Source organism: Bubalus bubalis, chromosome 12 (assembly GCF_019923935.1).
Source record: "Bubalus bubalis isolate 160015118507 breed Murrah chromosome 12, NDDB_SH_1, whole genome shotgun sequence".
In the NCBI taxonomy this organism is placed as follows: domain Eukaryota; kingdom Metazoa; phylum Chordata; class Mammalia; order Artiodactyla; family Bovidae; genus Bubalus; species Bubalus bubalis.
The window spans coordinates 94,039,080-94,057,459 of record NC_059168.1 but is presented as its reverse complement, the minus strand read 5'-3'; the positions used below and the strand labels follow the sequence as shown (position 1 = coordinate 94,057,459).

General features: G+C 44.4%; 1 protein-coding gene across 9 annotated transcripts in view; it reads left to right on the top strand.

Annotated features, from left to right (window-relative positions):
* Positions 1–18,380, top strand: part of DENND1A (DENN domain containing 1A) — a 527,315-nt gene that overhangs the window by 457,358 nt on the left and 51,577 nt on the right. For all 9 annotated transcript variants that reach the window (XM_044926324.2, XM_044926331.2, XM_044926328.2 and 6 more), the window contains 6 exons: positions 2,286–2,390; positions 2,748–2,835; positions 4,771–4,811; positions 6,999–7,070; positions 8,280–8,336; positions 16,636–16,767. In XM_044926324.2, the coding sequence (XP_044782259.1) occupies positions 2,286–2,390; positions 2,748–2,835; positions 4,771–4,811; positions 6,999–7,070; positions 8,280–8,336; positions 16,636–16,767 (495 nt within the window). The remainder of the gene's footprint in view (positions 1–2,285; positions 2,391–2,747; positions 2,836–4,770; positions 4,812–6,998; positions 7,071–8,279; positions 8,337–16,635; positions 16,768–18,380) is intronic.

Genomic DNA, 18,380 nt, shown 5'->3' with positions numbered 1-18,380 from the left:
AGATGCATTTGAAGCATCAGGTGTACAGGACATAGGAAAGTGACACAGAAGGACTCTGGGAAACAAAGCTGGGGACTGCTCCTGCCCACATGAAGCTTATAGTCTAGTGCAAGGACTAGATAAGCACCCAAATGTAACATCTCCACAGTCCTTGAGTAGGATAGTGATGTGATCCAATTTACATTTTAGAAATCTCTCTGGCCAGAAGAATTAAAGTGGTTGGGGAGGAACAAAAGAAGAGAGCCACATAAAGCTGAACGCCTACCATGGCAGTCAGGCCTGTGCCAAGGGATGGAGAGCAGGGGACAGGCTGATGAGACGTTGCCCTGGGGAAAGGGGACAGACTCAGAAGTCTGATAGGTCTACTGTGAGCAGCCATGGATGATGATAACTCCAGAAAGAAAAGCAGATTTAGAGTGCAGTCCAGATGGGATAGTAATTGGAAGTTTTGGGGCCCTTCTGAGTTTGAGGTTCCATCCAGGTGGGGATTGAGACATGAGTTTGGAATGAGAGAAATCTGAACTGACAGTGTTTATTAGCAGTGATCAGTGTATGAGAGACATTGTGCTCATGATTGAGACCTCCTGGAGAAAGAATTAATTGCCCTACTGTGGTTCCAAGGGTGAGAAACTTCCAGACCACAGGAATGGAATTCCAGGTGGGCTTCTGTTGGTTCTCACTGGCTGATCTTTCCACTTTGCAGCAAGGAAGGTATAAATTCATGCCAAAGTAATAAATGTCATGAAAACTCTTTCCCCTGAGGAACTGATGTGTGTTTTTCTCCTCATAGACAGTGTAATATTTGCATTCTTCCCTTCTTGCTTTGGCAGCTGGGAAGCTCAGAGCTAATTTTGTAACTTTATTTTATTTCATTTTAAGAATGTTAGTTCATTTGGCTGTGTCAGGTCTTAACTGTGGCATGTGGGATCTTTAGTTGAAGCATACAGTGACACGTGGGATCTAGTTCCCTGACCAGAGATTGAACCCGGGCACCCTGCATTGGGACTACAGAGTCTTAGCCCCTGGACCACAGGAAAGTCCCTGTAACTTAATTTTAGAAACCACATAGGACCTGCATATCCAGATGCTCTTTTCACAAATAAATACATTTTATATGTTTATGTATTTTCCAGCACCGATTTTTTTTTTCTTTGTTTTAGGGGCCTCAGTTCCTTTGTAAAATTAGGTGGGGTACAACTGTATACAAATAAATATCCCCCTTACTCTATTATTTTAGGGTCATCCTTGTGCAGTAAGTCTGCTCAGTTGCTGAGCTAATATTAACTGGATTTAAGCAGGAGGGACTCTCGGAATTTACAGCAGCTACACAGTAAATTTAACACTCACCTAACTCATTAAAGCAGGATAAAAGTGAAGCTTCAAATGTCTGTGTTTGCCACCAAGTCTGTGAGAGGAGGGGTACCTTTAATTCAGTTCAAGATGTAGAAGTCTGATCTTTCAGAATTGAGAATACACTGTTGAAATTAAAGCCTTGTCTGTGTAGATGAGTACTCCAAATACCTTCAAAGAAGGATTGAGGTGTTGACTACAAAGATGGGTGGTTTTTTAAGCTTAGGGTGTCGTTTTCTTGACTCATAAAATGTGGTTCGGTAAAAGCAAACTTCCTTATCAAACAGCATAAGCACAAAGTTACCTGGGTGATAAAATCTTATTTTTGATCATCCCTGTTTATTATTTTAAAATTATAACTTGCTACTGGTTAAGATCACTCTATAAATGGTTTCCAAACTGTGTTCACTGCCTTAGGGACTGCAAAGGTATGGGATGGGGAGAGGGGCATGGGGTGGAGAGAAGACCAGCCAGCAAGGAGAGCCCAGCCAGCATCCCCACCCCCACCACCCCCAGAGCATCTGGGCTGTTGAAGGTAGCAGGGCTCCTTATGTATAAAGTGCTATCCAAAGAGCGGGTTCCTCTCCTACAAGTGCAAAGAAAAGTTTGGGAATCATCCCACTGAAGGACACATCTCATAACTTGCTGTTGGGGTATGACTGTGGCTAATATGGAAGTGGCCAGGGTTTGGAATCCTGCCCTTCATTCCCACCCTGCCTCCTACCAGCTCTGTGACCTTGGGAGATGTCTCCTCCTCTCTGAAATAGCTTCCTCATCCGTAGAGTAGAATGCCACCAGGATAACAGCCACTTCACAGGTCTGTGAGAGTTAGGTACGTTGGCGGATGTAGGAGTGCCACCTGCCAGAGTTCAAGCACTGATGGCCTCGCTCCTTCCCTCTAACCCTCCTCTCTCCATCTTATCTCTGTCTCCCAGGAGGAGCCAATCACCTTCTGTGAGGAAGCCTTCGTGTCGCACTATCGCTCAGGAGCCATGAGGCAGTTCCTGCAGAATGCCACCCAGCTGCAGCTCTTTAAACAGGTGCCCAGCCTCCCTTGCCTGGTCAGCGTCTGGGGCCCCAGTGGGGTTTCTGCAGCCGCCTCCACTCTAAGCACTGAGGCTGAAGACATGGGTGGGACTCAGGCCTCAGTGCAAAGAGGCCCAGGGTCTGGGGAGGGAGACTGGGCAAGGAGGGTGCTTAGCCACCAGACAGTGCTTTTGCAAATATGCCATGCAGTTTAACAAGTTATCATAAACACACAGCCAGTTTTTTAAACTCACAATTCCAAAGGCCTTTTCCTGTCTTGGTTCTTTGGTCGTATACTAAGGAGCCCAGCTGAATGGCCTTCCCCTGTTTCTTTGTACAAGCTGATAAGCTTTTGTTCTTTCTTTGTATAGTTTATCGATGGTAGATTAGACCTTCTCAATTCTGGCGAGGGCTTCAGTGATGTTTTTGAAGAGGAGATCAACATGAGCGAGTATGCTGGTAAGGGCAGTTCATTTTTCTTTATGAGCTGTGGTCTGTGTGTGGGATTGGGGTGTGTTCACAAGGAGTGGCCATGACTTCTTTTTTCCTTCACTGGGGATGAAAGAGAGACTGATTTCCAACTTGGCCTTGAAACGTTGGAGGAATTCCCTTCCCTTTTTGATGACATGTGCACTGGTGCAACTGAAGTCCTGCATCTTGGGGTCACTTGCTTCCCCCCCCCCCAGGTGGGTGAAGTCTAGATAATGTGGTGGCCCACACAATGCAGTGGAAAGCACAAAAGGTACTGAATTAGGAGACCTGGATTCACTGCCTAGCAGTGAGTCATTCACCTCTTTTAACTGAAGTGTTATCTGTGCACGGACTGTAATAGTGCCTACCTCATAGGAGTCCTGTTGAGATGAAATCAGAGACCCTGAGGAAAGGTGTGTACAGACACCCAGGACAGACCCTGGCACAGGATCGCTAAATGTTTCTTTAAAATGTGAAGATCATCGCAGGGGCCGTGTCTCTGTAGACTTTTAGAACCAGAGGAATCAGGCTCTCATTTTTTCAGAGGAGGCATCTGAGGCCCAGAGAAGTGTTAGAGGCTGACCCTGCCTCCTGAATCCCAATCTGTCCGCCTTTCCAAATCTCAGCGCCTCAGTCTTTGTTGGCAAAGTAAAGCTAAATGCAAAACAATGGTAGTCAGCTACAGGCCCCCTCTTATTGCTGGGCATGTGTCTGGTCTGGACTGTGCTGGATAATCTAACTGGGCATAAATTCTTAGAGCCAGGCATTATCTCACCTACGAACCCCTTTGTCAGGCCCGACTAACCTGGGCTGCATGGAGAGCACAGTAATCAATAACAATAAAACCAGTGTGGAAATCACTGAGGAGCATTTCCTGAATGCCTTCTTCTGTGACCACAACTCTGTACAGTAAGAATGAGAGGGGGCCAGTTCTGCCCTCAGGGAACTTTTAGACTGCCAGGAGAAAACTCACAACCAAAAACAAATACAGACTAAACCATTGCAGGCAAAGGAGCAGACACAGGTCTTTTTGCAAGTAGCACAGGGCTCTATTAACGCTCACTCTGTAACATGAGAGCTTTACAACGGAGGCGGGTTTGAGAAGTGTCCTAACAGTTGAATTTATGGGTTCTGGGGAGGAGACAGGCTTCAGGTGTTGATAAACTAAGTCAAGTCATTCAGTCTTCTAGAAAAGCTGTCTGCTGATAAGACCTCCTTATCCCACCAGATAAAATGAATCCGTTCCCCACAGCACCCCCTTTTCCTTTTCCTGGTACTACTTTAGCATAAGACAGGCCGAACGTGTGCTTACACTGGACACGCGGCCCTGTGGCTCCTGCCCTGGCATGACTCTCAGGATTTTAGAGAGCATGGACCTATAGATGTTACCTATTCTAGAGGTAACAAGAACAGGTAACTCCTTCCCTCCAGTTCAAGGGAAGGAGTGGGAGAAGCCTACAGAGGAAATGACTGAGCTGGTCACTGAGTGTGTGCAGCAGAGAGAGCAGGGAATGTTAGCCAGGCAAGGGGAACAGCATTTGTGAGGGCATGCACAGCTTGGAGGATGCATGATCAGGGAGCCTGAGGTTGTACAGAATGGTAGTACAGCACGGAGAGGCAGACAGTGGGCAGTGCCAAGACAAGACAGAGGAAGAGAAGCAGGGTTGTTAAGGGGTCTGACCTCTGTCCAGTAGGCAAGAAGGAGGATTTGGGTTTGTACTCAGGACACTGATAGGATCAGATAGCACTCTGAGAAAGAAACCTGCGGCAGCAGCTCCTTCAGGGAGGGGCATGGGAGCCTCCGTGTGGTTCTCCAGATTTTGAGCTTTCCAAGTCCTGCATGCTGAAAGCAACTTGAGGAACTCCTGAGGGCGGATGTATGACTTCTCTAAATACCAGCTTCTCTGCCTCCTCTTGCCCCAGGGAGTGATAAGCTGTACCACCAGTGGCTCTCCACAGTCCGGGTAAGTGCCGCCCCCGCAGAGCTGCCTGGGCCCCTCCTCGGCTGCTGGCCACCCTCCTCCTCCCCTGCCACCCACAGTGCTGTCATTCGGCCCAGGGCACTGTGTGCGCCCAGCTGAAGATACTTTTGTTTGTAAAGCCAGGCCATTCTGGTGCCAGGTGGAGACTAGCAGGAAGAGACTGTCCAAAGCCCGCCCTCAGTGAGAGGCAGGAGAAGCTTCCTTGCCTCAGGAAGCAGGCCGAGGATATTGCCTCCTCAGAGGATTTCCAGGGGTCTCTTTCTAGGGTCAGACCAGTTGGGAACTTTTCATGAGAAACCCAAAAATCGGTCCCACTTCCTGCTCTGAAATACTTTCACAGCACGAGGCTCCTGGGAGGATGGAAAACGCATCACTGAGAGTTTTCGTCCCCTCACTATTGTTGTAAACAGTTTTTGACTGTGTTAGAAGCCAGGTGCTAGGGCTTCAAAAGCCACTAAAGAGTTCAGATGGTTGCCTTTCCTTAAATGGGTTCGTCAGTGAGTATGTACCCAAGGCTTTCTGTGTGCCAGGCGCTGCGCTGGGTACTGGGATCCAGTGGGAAGCAGGACACAGGCCCTGCCCTGAGGGAGATCCCGCTCTTGCTGGGGAGGCAGGCACATAAACAGGCAGCCCCAGCATGGTGTGATAAGTGTGCTCTCCTGCTCGTGGGCCAAGCACACTGCTGCCAAGGCGGGTCCCTTGGAAGTGGCTGCAGTTGGCCGAGAGTAAGCAATTCCTCAATGAAAGGTTTCTTTTGTTCTTCTCGAATGGCCAAACATGGCACTTGGCAAATCACAGACAAGCAATAAGGACTTGTTGATTGATTGATAAAGGGAGTTTTAATACTCTAAAGGACCATTGAAATAGGATACTGAGTAATTTTGGAAAGCAGTATGGAACAAATGAGTGGGTGAAAATTTCCTATTATCCTACAACAGAGAATGCTTTCTAGGTCAAATTTTGAAGTTTTTAATTAAAGCTCAAGGTTTCTAATATAGGCAGTTACCAAAAATTGTGCTAAAAGTTAATCCCAATAATTATATAGTATGTCTGACTCTTTTGTATATGCCCTGGATCCAGTTTCTCTTTCCATTCAAATCTGTTGGGATTGTTGCAGAAAAACCCGAATGAACTTTTGGGCCAACCCAATATCTTTCCAAATCACCACAAATCTGATTATGTGATGCACTTGGTTAAAAATTCTCTGGGGTATGGACTGCTCATGCTGGCCCTCTGTGGTTGACCCCGTCTGGCTCTCTGTTCCACTCACCAGTCCTCCTATGATGCGCTGACTGTTGTTACTCACAGAACATGCCATGGCTTTACAGCTTCTGCGCTTGTTTACGAGCTGCTTCCTGTCCCTAGGATGTCCTTATCTGCGCTGTCCCCAACGCAAGCGCCTACTCTTCCTTCATGGGCCAAATATTTCATCCTCTGATGCCTTCCTCATCCTGCTACACAATGAGCTGCCGCCACCTGCCTTGTGCGCATGGCCAGTGTGGTTCTTGCCACCTTGGGTGGCACTTGTTTACCCCCCAGACTGGGGGTCTTTGAAGGCAGAGACCTGCCCTCTAGTGGCTTGGTACCCTCAGAACCTAAACCGGGGCATCCCCACCGTGAGTCCTTACAAAACAACACAGAAAACCAGGGGGAAGAAAGGAGGGTGCGTGACTTAAGGTAGTCACAGTAGCCGGATAACCTTGCCTAATCCGCCCCCAGTTTTCTGCCCCAGCTCAGTGTTAGCATCCATTGTTATTAAACTTATCCTAGTGTTGTCCGTGGTAACTAGAATTTCTTGAGAAGAAATTCTTGTAGATTTCTTGTAGAATTCCTTGTAGATCACTCCAAAGAAAGCTTTGCCTCAGAGAGCCTGTGATGAGCTTTCCTCCCAGCCAGCAGACAGGTGCCAAGCACAATACTGAGCCTGGGGTCCCATCTCAGCTATTCCATCACCATCCACCATCCCCCCTCTGCCCCCACACCCACCCATAGGGATTCTGCTGTGGTCGGGATTTAATTGCCCAGGACCAGTCACCATCTAAGCCTGTTCCTCTAATTAAGTTACACACTTTTGAAATGTTGCTTAACTTGATTAAAGAGAAGAGGTCTTTGTTGCTGTTGGCCTACTGTATCTTCAGTCCAAATTGCTAACTGACGTTTTTATTATAGAAAGGAAGTGGAGCAATTCTGAATACTGTAAAAACGAAAGCAAACCCGGCCATGAAGACTGTCTATAAGTTCGTAAGTACTGGTCTTGGTCTCAGGATCCAAACAGATCTGTTCCTGAGCATGACGACAAAACTCTTAGACTGAACCCTGTGTTGCAGAGCTGATTTGGGGGCTGCTGTGTTATTTCCTAAAGCTCTCAAAGCTCTCAGAATTGTTTAGCGTTGATGTTTTATGACCAGGTCAGTGACATTTTTTCATTTAAAATGTTTCTGCACACAGTTGCTGCAATAGAGAAATGGGCGGCTACTTGTTTTAGCTTTTCAGATGTAGATGGGGTGGCTAAAATTCCAGTGCTCCATCCCAAAGACCCAGAAGCTGTGGTCTGTTGGGTGTTCTGGTAGACCTTTCCTGTGTGTATCCTCGCTATTATGTCAGAATAAAGAGGCTGCTCTGCAGGTTCCTGAAGGATGCTCATGGTGGGACACATGCCCATTTTTTTGTCCCAAATTCTTCATCATCTCTCTCATCACCGCCCTATAGGAAATGCATTGTTTGTGAAACTTGTGCCCACAGCAGAGTGAAAATAAGAGAAAGCGCCGGTTCCCGATGCTCCATCTTTTACGAGCCTCAAGTATTTTTTCTCATGGTTTCTCCTGCTTCCTAATTTGACTCCGAGCCACTTCACTGGGGTGGTTTTGTTTTATTTCCATTTTTAATTTTGTTAGTCCTTTCTGTGCTTAAATAGTAATTATTTTAATAGGGTGGGTGGCTGCCAAGAGAACCGCACAGGTCGTAGAATGACAGAAAGTCAAAGCCAGGGTGTCTGCTGAAATGAAATTTACGAAATGGCATCAGAGAAACCCAGTGATGTGTCTATTTGGCCTGGGCAGAAAATTGGTCCTGAAGCCCTGCCCTGGTTAAGCGTAGTGGATATTCTGAACCTTGCAGCTGGAGAAGCTGCTGCTCTCCTCTTACTGGTAGCTGTCGCCAGGCTGCAGAGATAAATAATTACAGAGAGCAGAAGAAGAGCTTCAGAGGTGGGGAAAAATCAGTGCCATCAAAATGCAGAAAATAAAATCTGTGTAGCCTCTTTAAGGGCTTTTTTTTTTAACCTTTCAACATTGTATTTGTTTTCATAGCCATTATGTTTTCAACTTGATGATCCCATTTTCCTTCCTTTTTCTAGTAATCAGAGAAGGTGATTCACGATGGACTGAAATCAAGCACAGTCCCTGCTGGAAACAGAAGGGGAATCTTAACTTAAATTAATTTTTCATGCAGGCAAAAGATCATGCAAAAATGGGAATAAAAGAGGTGAAAAACCGCTTGAAGCAAAAGGTACTTGAAGTTCTTATTCAAAATGTATAAGCACCGTGTATGAAATGCGTGGCCACAAAAAAGTACGATGTGATCAATAGAGGCTGTTTGATACAGTGTTGTTAGCACACTTCAAAATGCATTACCAGCTGTCCGGGAGTTTTCACACTGTTATAAATATTCACAGACAAAAAACTGTCTTCAAATAACATTAAGACTGGCTTAAACCCACAAAGGCAAGCAAGTTCAGAGTTACTACTGTTAGTCTGTCCCCTGCTCACCCCACTGGGCCCGCACTTCACTAGGGTCCATACAGATTGGCTTGGCCTCCCCACCCCAGCACTACCAGCTCCTACAGCTGACCTCTGCCCTGGGGCTGGTTGTAACCAAAATCAAGAAGCACCTCCAGGGAAATGACTGCCGTGGTTCCAGCCTGCACGTGGGTTTGAGGAGGACGCTGCAGGCTCTGCTCGCAGTTCATGTGTGAGACCCAAGGGGCAGGGAAAGACTCTTGATTGTCTTCATGGACCATCAGTAAAGTCATATAAAATCATACAGACTGCATCCTGGCTAAGACTGCCCCTACCTGATTCTCTAGACTTGTGCAGGGAAGTTGCTATAACAGAGAGGGCATCTTTATATTATTATGAATATCAGCATCAGTGTTAGCATTGCTACCCTTCATTAAGCACTTTCTAAGGATGGTCCAGCCCAGGAGCTTTCACATTTAATCCATAGAGCCACTCTGGGGGGTATTATTCTCATATCCTGTGTAAGGAGACCCCCAGTTAAAAGGTGAAGTAATTTGTTCAAGGTCACACTGGTGGAGCCTGGCAGAGCCAGGATTCAATTCCAGATTCATCTGCTTCAGCGTCTGTGCTCTTACCTCTATAGTATTTCATACTGCCTTCTTGAAACAAGTGTTTTGTTTTCCAAAAGATGTTTGGGATCACTTACTTCATTATCTCCACACCCCCAAAATGTGCCAGGTAATAAGGATCTTTGTCTATCTCGGCAGTTTTTTTAAAAATTGAAAGCAGTTTTAATTTTAGAAGTCAGAAAGGACCTCTCATTAATTTGAAATGGTCAAAGGAATTGATTCCTCTAATTGCAAAATAATTTGCTCTGACTAAGCATTCACATTCTTAGTTTCAGCTGGGAGTGAATTTTTAGCAGCTGAGATTCAAGTCCTGGAAATAAAAATCCTGCTAATGTAAATTCAGATAGACCTTAACTGTGGTCTGTTGCACTCCGCCAGAGACTGGCAGGTGGAAGCCTTTACTTGGATGTTATTTAAGTCCCTAAATACACCTTTTTATCTCCTATCCCAGTCATGCATAACTGAATTGGATTGCAGATGTAAAATGGAGGGGCAGGGAGGGCCAGGCTCTCCTTCCTTGATAACCACATCAGGCTGGTATTAGAAGGTTACTTGGAGTAAGCAGAGAAAGGTCCCCTCCTCAGGCAGAGGACACATGTTGCCTCCTTGGTCAGATCTGTTTTCTGCAGGCCATCGCCTCCTTCCTTGTACACATAAGCATCAGGCCTTAAGAAAATCCCCTTTTTATGATGGGTAAAATTTGTGCAAATAACCAGTTAAACTGAGGGTTTTTGATGTTGTTCAAAGGTTCACTTAGACAATCTAGATCACTCTTCTCCCTACCATCTCCCTTTCCTCTCCTTGATGGCATCTGAGGCAGAGTCTTCCCTCCCCTGTTCCTCTTCCCCCTGCCAGTCTTTTCAAGAATAGCTTCAGGAGATAATGTTCTATAGAGAGTGTCAGTACATTTCAGGTGACACCAATGGTGAAGGCATTTCATAGAAATGTGGCTTGTCACCATCAGACTGTTGACAGATCTATTAGTGCACCCTTTTCCATTTTCACTTTTCCCCCTTCGGTCTTACAGATTTCTGCAGACTTGATATTTTGCAGTTGTTCTTGGAAGAGCCATTTTGTAATTGAGACTCTAGCATTGTTCGGGACAGACAGGACCAGGTCTTCCACAGGGCTCCAGCTCCCTTTCCTGAGCTAATTTAGGATCTGGCTTTGTTTGACCTCTCTCACCGCAGTAGAAAATATTTCCTTGGCTTTTTTACCCCTCCACCTTCCCTTTACGTGGCAACATATGTGTGTGGCTCCCCAGATGCATCCCATGTAGACATCTCAAGTTTGGTTTCTGCTACAAAATCGAGGCTGTTCCCAACAAAGACCTAATTTTCAAATGTACTGGGTTGCCACCTGGCCTCCTCTAACTCTGCATAGCAATGGTGACCCCACAGATATAATCAAGAACCCAACCTTGCCCTCTTCGCTCTTGCCTTGGGTTTGAATTGCAAATAGAAAATGCGGGCCGACCTGTGGAGAGGTCAACATGGTGTGTGGAGGTCCATCTCTAATATGACTGAGCAGGGCCCTTCTCCATCCCTCGTTCGTTTGTGCTGCAGACTTTCAAAGCCTCTGAAAGAGGAGCTTTCAAAGTATCCCTGTGACCATTGGCAAGTAATTGTTAATAGAGACTGTAGTGTAGCTTTTATTCCATACCTGCTCTGCTTTAGCCCAACAACAAAAAAGGATGGATAACACATTTCTCTGGATAAATGGAGCAAGGTGGTCAAATTCTTCTATAGCTTAGCCTTCTTTGAAGTTTAACTTGCTCAAAATTAGGAAGAAGAAATGGCAAGGAATGCTACCCAGCCATCACTTTCTAAAGGGAAAATCAGTTCTTTCATCCAGAGCCCCTCCCCACCAGACCTGGCCTGTTGGGAGGATGCTACATGGCTGGGCTGTGGCTCTCAACAAACCTCCTTCTATTGCAGTGTTGTACACCGCTGCACCAAATGCCCTCTTTTAAAAACGGTAGCTATTCCCACACTCCTTCTTTCCTATGAGGAACATTAAAATATTTATGTAAGGATGTCCCTTTTTTTTTCTTTTCTTTTTTTTTTGCCTATTGGAGAACCCCTGAAAAATAATATTATTTTCTTCAGTATAAAATTAAAATGACTGAGTCAAATGGGCCCGTTTCACAGCCTTTTTTTGGGTTTTTTTTGGCCATACCATACAGCTTGAGGGATCTTAGTTCCCCGACCAGGGATTGAACCCAGCCCAGGCTGCAGCTGTGAAGGGGCCAAGTCCAAACCAGTGGACTTCCAGGGAATTCCCTCACAGCCCTTTTTAAATATTTGATCTTTTAAAGATACATCGAGCTTGTCGATTCAGAGTCTGTGTGACTGAAAGGAGCAGGTTCACAGTTGAGTCGGTGAAGACTTGAGTTTCTGGAGAAGCATTTCCTAGTGTATCGAAGGGAGTGAGGCAGCACCTTTGGGGCTGGGAGACCCAGGTGGACTCTTGTGGGACAGACGTTTTCACACTGTATCACACAACTGTCAGCTCCCTGTCTCCGCTGCAGCCTCAAATCACAGAAATTCCAACTCTGGATACTATTTTGCTATCAATATTCATCCCATAGTTTGCATTTGCTGTAGCGTGAAGTAGTCTGGAAAAGAAGGACACTGCACAAATCCGAACATGGAGACCAGGAAGCTAAGTCAGAGATGGGAGGCCCCAGCCTCACACCCACGAGAGCCTTCAAAGCCCTCACTCTGTGGTGTGGTGTTGGGGCCTCTGAAGCAGACAGATAAGCCGGATTCAGTCCTGCCAGTTTTTCTCATTTATAAACTATGGGAAATAGAGATTTTTACTGGACTGTTGTAAGGACTAGAAGAAATAATGGGTTTAAACAGCAACACATAGTAGCCGTTTGGCAAATGGGAGATTCCAACCTGTCTGTCTTCTTCTATCCCGCATCTGGAGCGGCTAGTCTGCCCACGCACCCGTGTGCGTGTACCCGGAGAGCATGGCCGGGCTGGGAGCCTCTCCCTTTTGGTCCTCCACACAGCCACCAGAGTAGTCTTCCAGGCACCCTCCTCCCTGCCTCCCATGGGCCAGGAATGTTCTCCTGGAATCTCTGCCTCATGAAGTCATATAGCCTCAGCTCCCTCACCCCAGTTCCCACCCAAGGCCATGCCAAGCCCCCTTCTTCCTCTGGGTTCCCATCTCGAGACTCCTCCTAGGGACTCAGTCCCTGCCTTCTCCACAGGCAAATGGAGATTAGATCCCAGGCATGATCTCTGATTCCAGCCTGGGGAAGGTGATAGAAATTGTATTCTTTTCTGACTCCTTTGTTGACCAAGGGATGGGAACTAACAATCTCCCAGCTCTGAACAGAGCCATGGGAGAAATCTCCCAACCTTCAGCGGCCTCTTACCCGCAGCTCCATCTAGTGTCTTCCTCCTGTGTGACTCTTCAGGAAGGAACAGATTTACCCTGCCTGTTACCTTCTTGATTTTTTTTTTAAGGACATTTTGAGCATTTACCAAAAAAAAAAAAAAAAAATTGTGGAGAAAATTCAACACATCAACAAGGAAAAAAGGGAATTTTATAACCTGTATTTTCACTCACTGTATCCTGACTGTTTCTCAAAATACTAAATATTTCCTGCACATGTTGTTTTAAATGGCCACATACAGTTTTATCTGATAGATGTACATACATTCATTAATCCCATTGCTAGACACTTTAGTTAGTTCCAGTGTTTTCTAGGCAAACATCCTCATAGGTAAACCTTGCAGGAATTCTTAATTATTCCATCTGGATAAATTTCTGAAAGTAGACTTAGTGGGCCAGAGGCTCTTTCCTCTTTTAGGGTTTTGATAGGAATTGCAGTTTCTGTTCCCACCAGAAGAGTATGAGAGTTTTACCATTCTCTTTGTTAATGGCATCTCAGTTAATTCTTAAAGGACAATTTCTTTAATCACAGGTACCAAATGTTGTGTTTTTGGATCCATGCAGTATGTAAGATCTCTGCTGGTACCTGCGGGAGAGGGTGTGAGCTGGCCCTGTTTCTTTCCTGATGGACTTCTCCCTCTCTGCTCTCTAGGATCCTGGGAGGAAGCAGTTTTCCTACCCCAGGTGAAAGAAATAGTGAAGAAGTTAACAGATTAGTGGGGCGAGCCCCAGGATTTTGTAAGAAATCTCGGGCACCTTTGGGTCTTCTAACTAAAGAAAATTAACATATATATTGATGCACAAGCACATGTGTATACTGGACACATTTGGCTTCCAAATGTTCTATTCAACTTTACAACGATTTGTTGTGATAGGGTTTCTGAGGACAAGGTCACATCTGATGAGTTTTTGAGCACCTCCTTGACTCAGAATACCTTCTCTTGTGCTGTTGTCATGGGTCCATATGGTATAAATCACATCACCCTGGGCTCCTCCGCTTTCTAGCAGTGTGGTCTTGGGTAACTTGCCCTCTCTGAGCCCTGTTTCCTCACCTATAAAAGAGTGATAATCCCATTTACTTTGTGGTTCTTGTGGAAGCTAAGTGTGATAGTGAAGGTCAAGGGTCTGGAGAAGTGACTGCAAGTAGTAGGCACTCAGCACAGGGACAGGGAAGCTCTTCCTTTTAGATGGTGCTTTTTCCATTTTGCAGGGAATAAGTCTCATGTTCAATTTGCACAGGACTTAGACATTTTTCAAAGCTTCCTCACATCTCATCTCATTTAACCCATTCTCTTAGCAGCTTTGAAGTTTGCCAAGCAGATGGTGGTCTCCCTGTTGTAAAAATAAATAGGTACAGAGAGGTTGAGTGAATTGGAAAGATCAGATAGCTAGTTAATGGTAAAAACAAAACCTAGGACATTTTTACTTGAAATTTTAACTTAAAAATTTAAGCTAAGACACTTTGCCCAAAACTACAACAGACATTTTAAAAAATAGTTATCATCTTATAGTTTTCATTACTATCAATATTTTCTTACTAGCTTACCTTACTGCTTCATGTCTTTATTTTTCTCCCCAACCAGTCACATACAGTGCAATACTTTTCCTGAACTAAAAGTGAACTGTTTTGTTTGGCTTTATTTAACCTCTTATGTATGTCCTCTCAGTAACCCCACTGGATCCATAATGCCCCTTGTGCCCTTTGTTACTTTGTGGCACCGAAGGAGTCCCTCCCTCTCTTTGTTCCACTTGACCTGAGCACCTTTGGGCAGCCCCTTTCCAAGAGAGCTGTTTCTAATTGGCTGGCGGCAGCTTCTCTCATCACTGAGCCTCGGCCCGGCTGAGACTCAGGGGCCACTTGGTGCAAGCCCTGCCTAGCAAAACCAAGAGGTCACCATCTCCATGTGTTGTTACCAAGCAGCACAGAGACTCAGCTGGGTGTATGGAGTTGAATATATAGAGAGGAGGGGTGGGGGGAGCAGTCCCTATTGTTTATTTATTTTTATTAAAGTATAGTTGATTTGGGGCTTCCCTTGTAACTCAGTAAAGAATCTATCTGCAGTGCAGGAGACCTGGGTTTGATTCCTGGGTTGGGAAGATTCCCTGGAGAAGGAAATGGAAACCCACTCCAGTATTTTTGCCTGGAGAGTCCCATGGACAGAGGAGCCTGGCAGGCTACAGTCCATGTGGTTGCAAGAGTCGGACACAACTTAGTGACTAAACCACCATAGTTTATTTACTCCCTATAGTTTATTGAGTGCCTCGTTAGTAGTTACTCAGTTATTATTATTGAGTACCATACATAGGACACTCCTGAGGAAAAATGTTCTAGACATTTATGTGGCTTAATCATCTTTATTCCTCATAGCTACCGTAGCTCCATTTTACAGGTGAGGAACTGAGGCTCAAAGATGTTCTGTGTTTCTTCTTTAATGCATTATTATTTAGTAAGGGATCACTTTCCTCCACGTGCCACCATTCTCTCTATTTAACTCAGTAAGAACAATCAATTGTCATGTCTTTTATGTGCAGTATTTAATGAGTACTAAGGGTATGTGTCTTGTTGACCAAAATGTGTATTTGTTTTTGCAATGAAAATAGTTCAGTACAGTTGCTCAGTCGCCTCTTTGCAACTTCATGGACTGCAGCATGCCAGGCTTCCCTGTCCATCACCAACTCCCAGAGCTTGCTCAAATTCATGTGTATCGAGTCAGTGATGCCATCCAACCATCTCATCCTCTGTCTGTATTTATTATTTTATTCTAGCTGTGAGTTATTTTTACTTAGTTAAAAAAAAAACGATTTAAATGTTTTTTACTTGTACATTTATTCTCTGCCTTGCTTAAATGAAGATTTAAGCAACTTTCCTGACTTGAATAAAGCCATATGATCCTCACTGCACAAGTCGGCACCATCCACGTCCTGAAGAACCCACGGGGATAGTCAGCTGCTAGCGTTAGGGAAAGGAGCGTCACTGCTTTTTGCACATTGTGGTTTTTCTTTACCTTAAAATTTGACTTTATTTATCACAAGCACAAATTAAATGTGAATTTCTAAATTAAAAAAAAAGATGACACTGGCTCCCTAAATTTTCTCCAGGTCATAGAATCCTAACTCAGACTTAAGTGTCTTTCTTCATTCTCTGCTGAAAAGACTAAGGCTAAGGAGGGAGCAGGAACACACGGTTTTCACAAACAGTAACGTCATCAGTGAACAAATGCGGAGAAAATGTCCACACTCACAAATCATCAAAGTCATGCAAATTAAAACAACAACAAGGTCTAGCTTTTCACCTCCTAAATTAGCAATACATTTTTAAAACGGTATGGCTAACACGCATGGTGAAACTGATAATACATCCATTGCTGGTAGTTGGTGTAAATTGGAAAGCAGTTTGGTAGAATGAATAAAAAGCCTTAATAATGTGTATATCTTTTGATCAAGCAGTTGCATTCCTATGGATTTCTGTTAAAGAATTAATCTAAAAGAAAGAAAGATGGCAGTGTTTATCCCTGTGATGTTTAAAAAAAAAGTTTAAAAAAAAAATTAGGAGCAATCTAAATGCCCAGTAGTAGTAAAAATGGTTTATTAAATTATTGAGTATCTGCTCAATGAAATATTATGCATCCATTAAAATGATCATTCTAATGACTGTATTGTACCATGGAAATGTTTATAGTAGAAGAAACAGAATGTAAAATTATGCACGAGTTGTGATTGCAAGTAATTTTTAAATGCCTGCATGCAGACAGTGAATATATAAAAATTAAAATAACTGCGTGAGGTAGCAGGAGGAAAGGTCTTCCCCACTATTGTGAATTATTATGTAGTCTTTATAATATAATGTGCATGATTTTGGTTTCCCTAAGTGAAAGGGCCAAGTTAGCCTTCCATTTCCTCCATCTCTAGCAGGAGTGTCCGAGAGGGGGTTCTCTGGCAGGCGTCTTAGCAGTGGGGTGGGAAAGAGCCCCTGTGCTCATGGCAGGGGCCATAACCCAGACACCAACCCCCCCATGGAACTTCTGCTTGCAGGACATCACTGAGAATGGCTGTGCCCCCACCACAGAAGAGCAGCTGCCAAAGACTGCGCCATCCCCACTGGTAGAGGCCAAGGACCCCAAGTTCCGAGAAGACCGGCGGCCAATCACAGTCCACTTTGGACAGGTATGTACCTGGCCCCTTGCCTGGCCTGGGCTTTCTGTTGTTTTAGCGGACAATATAGCACATGTAAACAGTTTTTCATTTCAGCTCTCTCTGACAAAACAAAAAACTCCATGGAGTTCTGCACATTGTCAAGGTTCACTTGGTAGAAGCATGTTTCCAAAAAGGTGAATTTTCAGAAATTTTGAGAAGACAGTGTGGCTCTGGTCATAAACCAGCTCAACTGTTAAGTGAAGTCATTAAATGCAGCTGCTGCCTCTCCATTCCAAGGCACTCGGTTTAAGGTGCCTCTGTTAGCTAAGCATCTCATTAGAACACTTCAGCATCCCAGGCCCTTCTTTGCACCTTCAAATAAAAGACAACAAGTGAAGTCTTAAAAAATCAATTAGGAGTTCTTTATTAATATACTTCCTGAAAATCAATATTGGGGGTCGTGCTTCTCAGAGTAAACACCCGCACTATAATTCTCATGATTCGATTCTGTAACCAACTTTTTTCAACCTGAGCATTTAAAACATTGTTCAGTTGTTTGATTTTTTTTTCCTCTTAAGTAAAACATAGAAACTGAAATTTTTCTTATCCATGTCCTATCAGTGGTTATATTTTTGGTTAAAAAACATTGTATACCCTCCTCTTCTTCTCTTGAATTGACTCTCTTGATGAGCCAAAGTCATAATTTCTTGATTTGTGAGAAATGGCTCTGTTAGCAAGCTATGACTGTAATAAGAATTTGCACGGTTATTCATTCTTAAGTCACTTGATTCTTAACCATTAATTAGATGAAGCGTGATTAAAATAATCTTCATGATTTTATCTTTAATATGATGCTATGTTATCACCTAAAAGATCTAGAAGCGTGCATTTAAAATGTTCCTGCTTTTAACAGACATTTATCAGGTGCCTGCTATGTACCAGACTTTGAGCTATTTAGAAATGAAGGGAACTAATGAAACTGTTGTGGTGGGTTATTATGGTGAGGGATGAGTTTGTTGAAACACAAGAATCTTCTTCTGTAATCAATATTTTTAGATAATACATTCATACATCTTAAACTTGGAGATATCCATCCCCCTTTTCTGATTTTACACTTTAAAGGGATGTTATAAAAATTGAAGTGTAGTATAGGAAAGAGGCATGCACAGGGCAGTGCTCACTTGATTAATGATTATCTTCAAATTTCATCGGTGTTTGCACCCCAAGGAGCTGCCCCTTCCTGGGGTTCAAGCCCTGTTGGAGGAATCTGCACCCTAGTTCTCTGACTGTGTTTGCTGAAAGCGCAGCCCCCGGTCGGTTGGTTGTCGCCAGCATGGCACTCCAGAGCCAGCTTCCTGCTTTCCTTTGTCCTCATTCCTGCACACACTAACCTTCCCATGAAAAGAGCCCCTCTCTGGAGTTTGGAGCCCATTACAGAGAAAGAGGGGGCGGGGGAGAGGGATTTCATGGTGTTAAACATTCCATTTTCGAAACACAAAAAAGGAGGCCCTATTTGAAATGGAGAAAGACCTTCTTTCCATTTCAGCGAGAAGTAGAGATGCTTTAATGTCATTCCCAGCTAAATGCAGAATAAGAGTGTGTGCACGCACGGGTGGGGGATAAACAATTAAAAAAGCCACCCC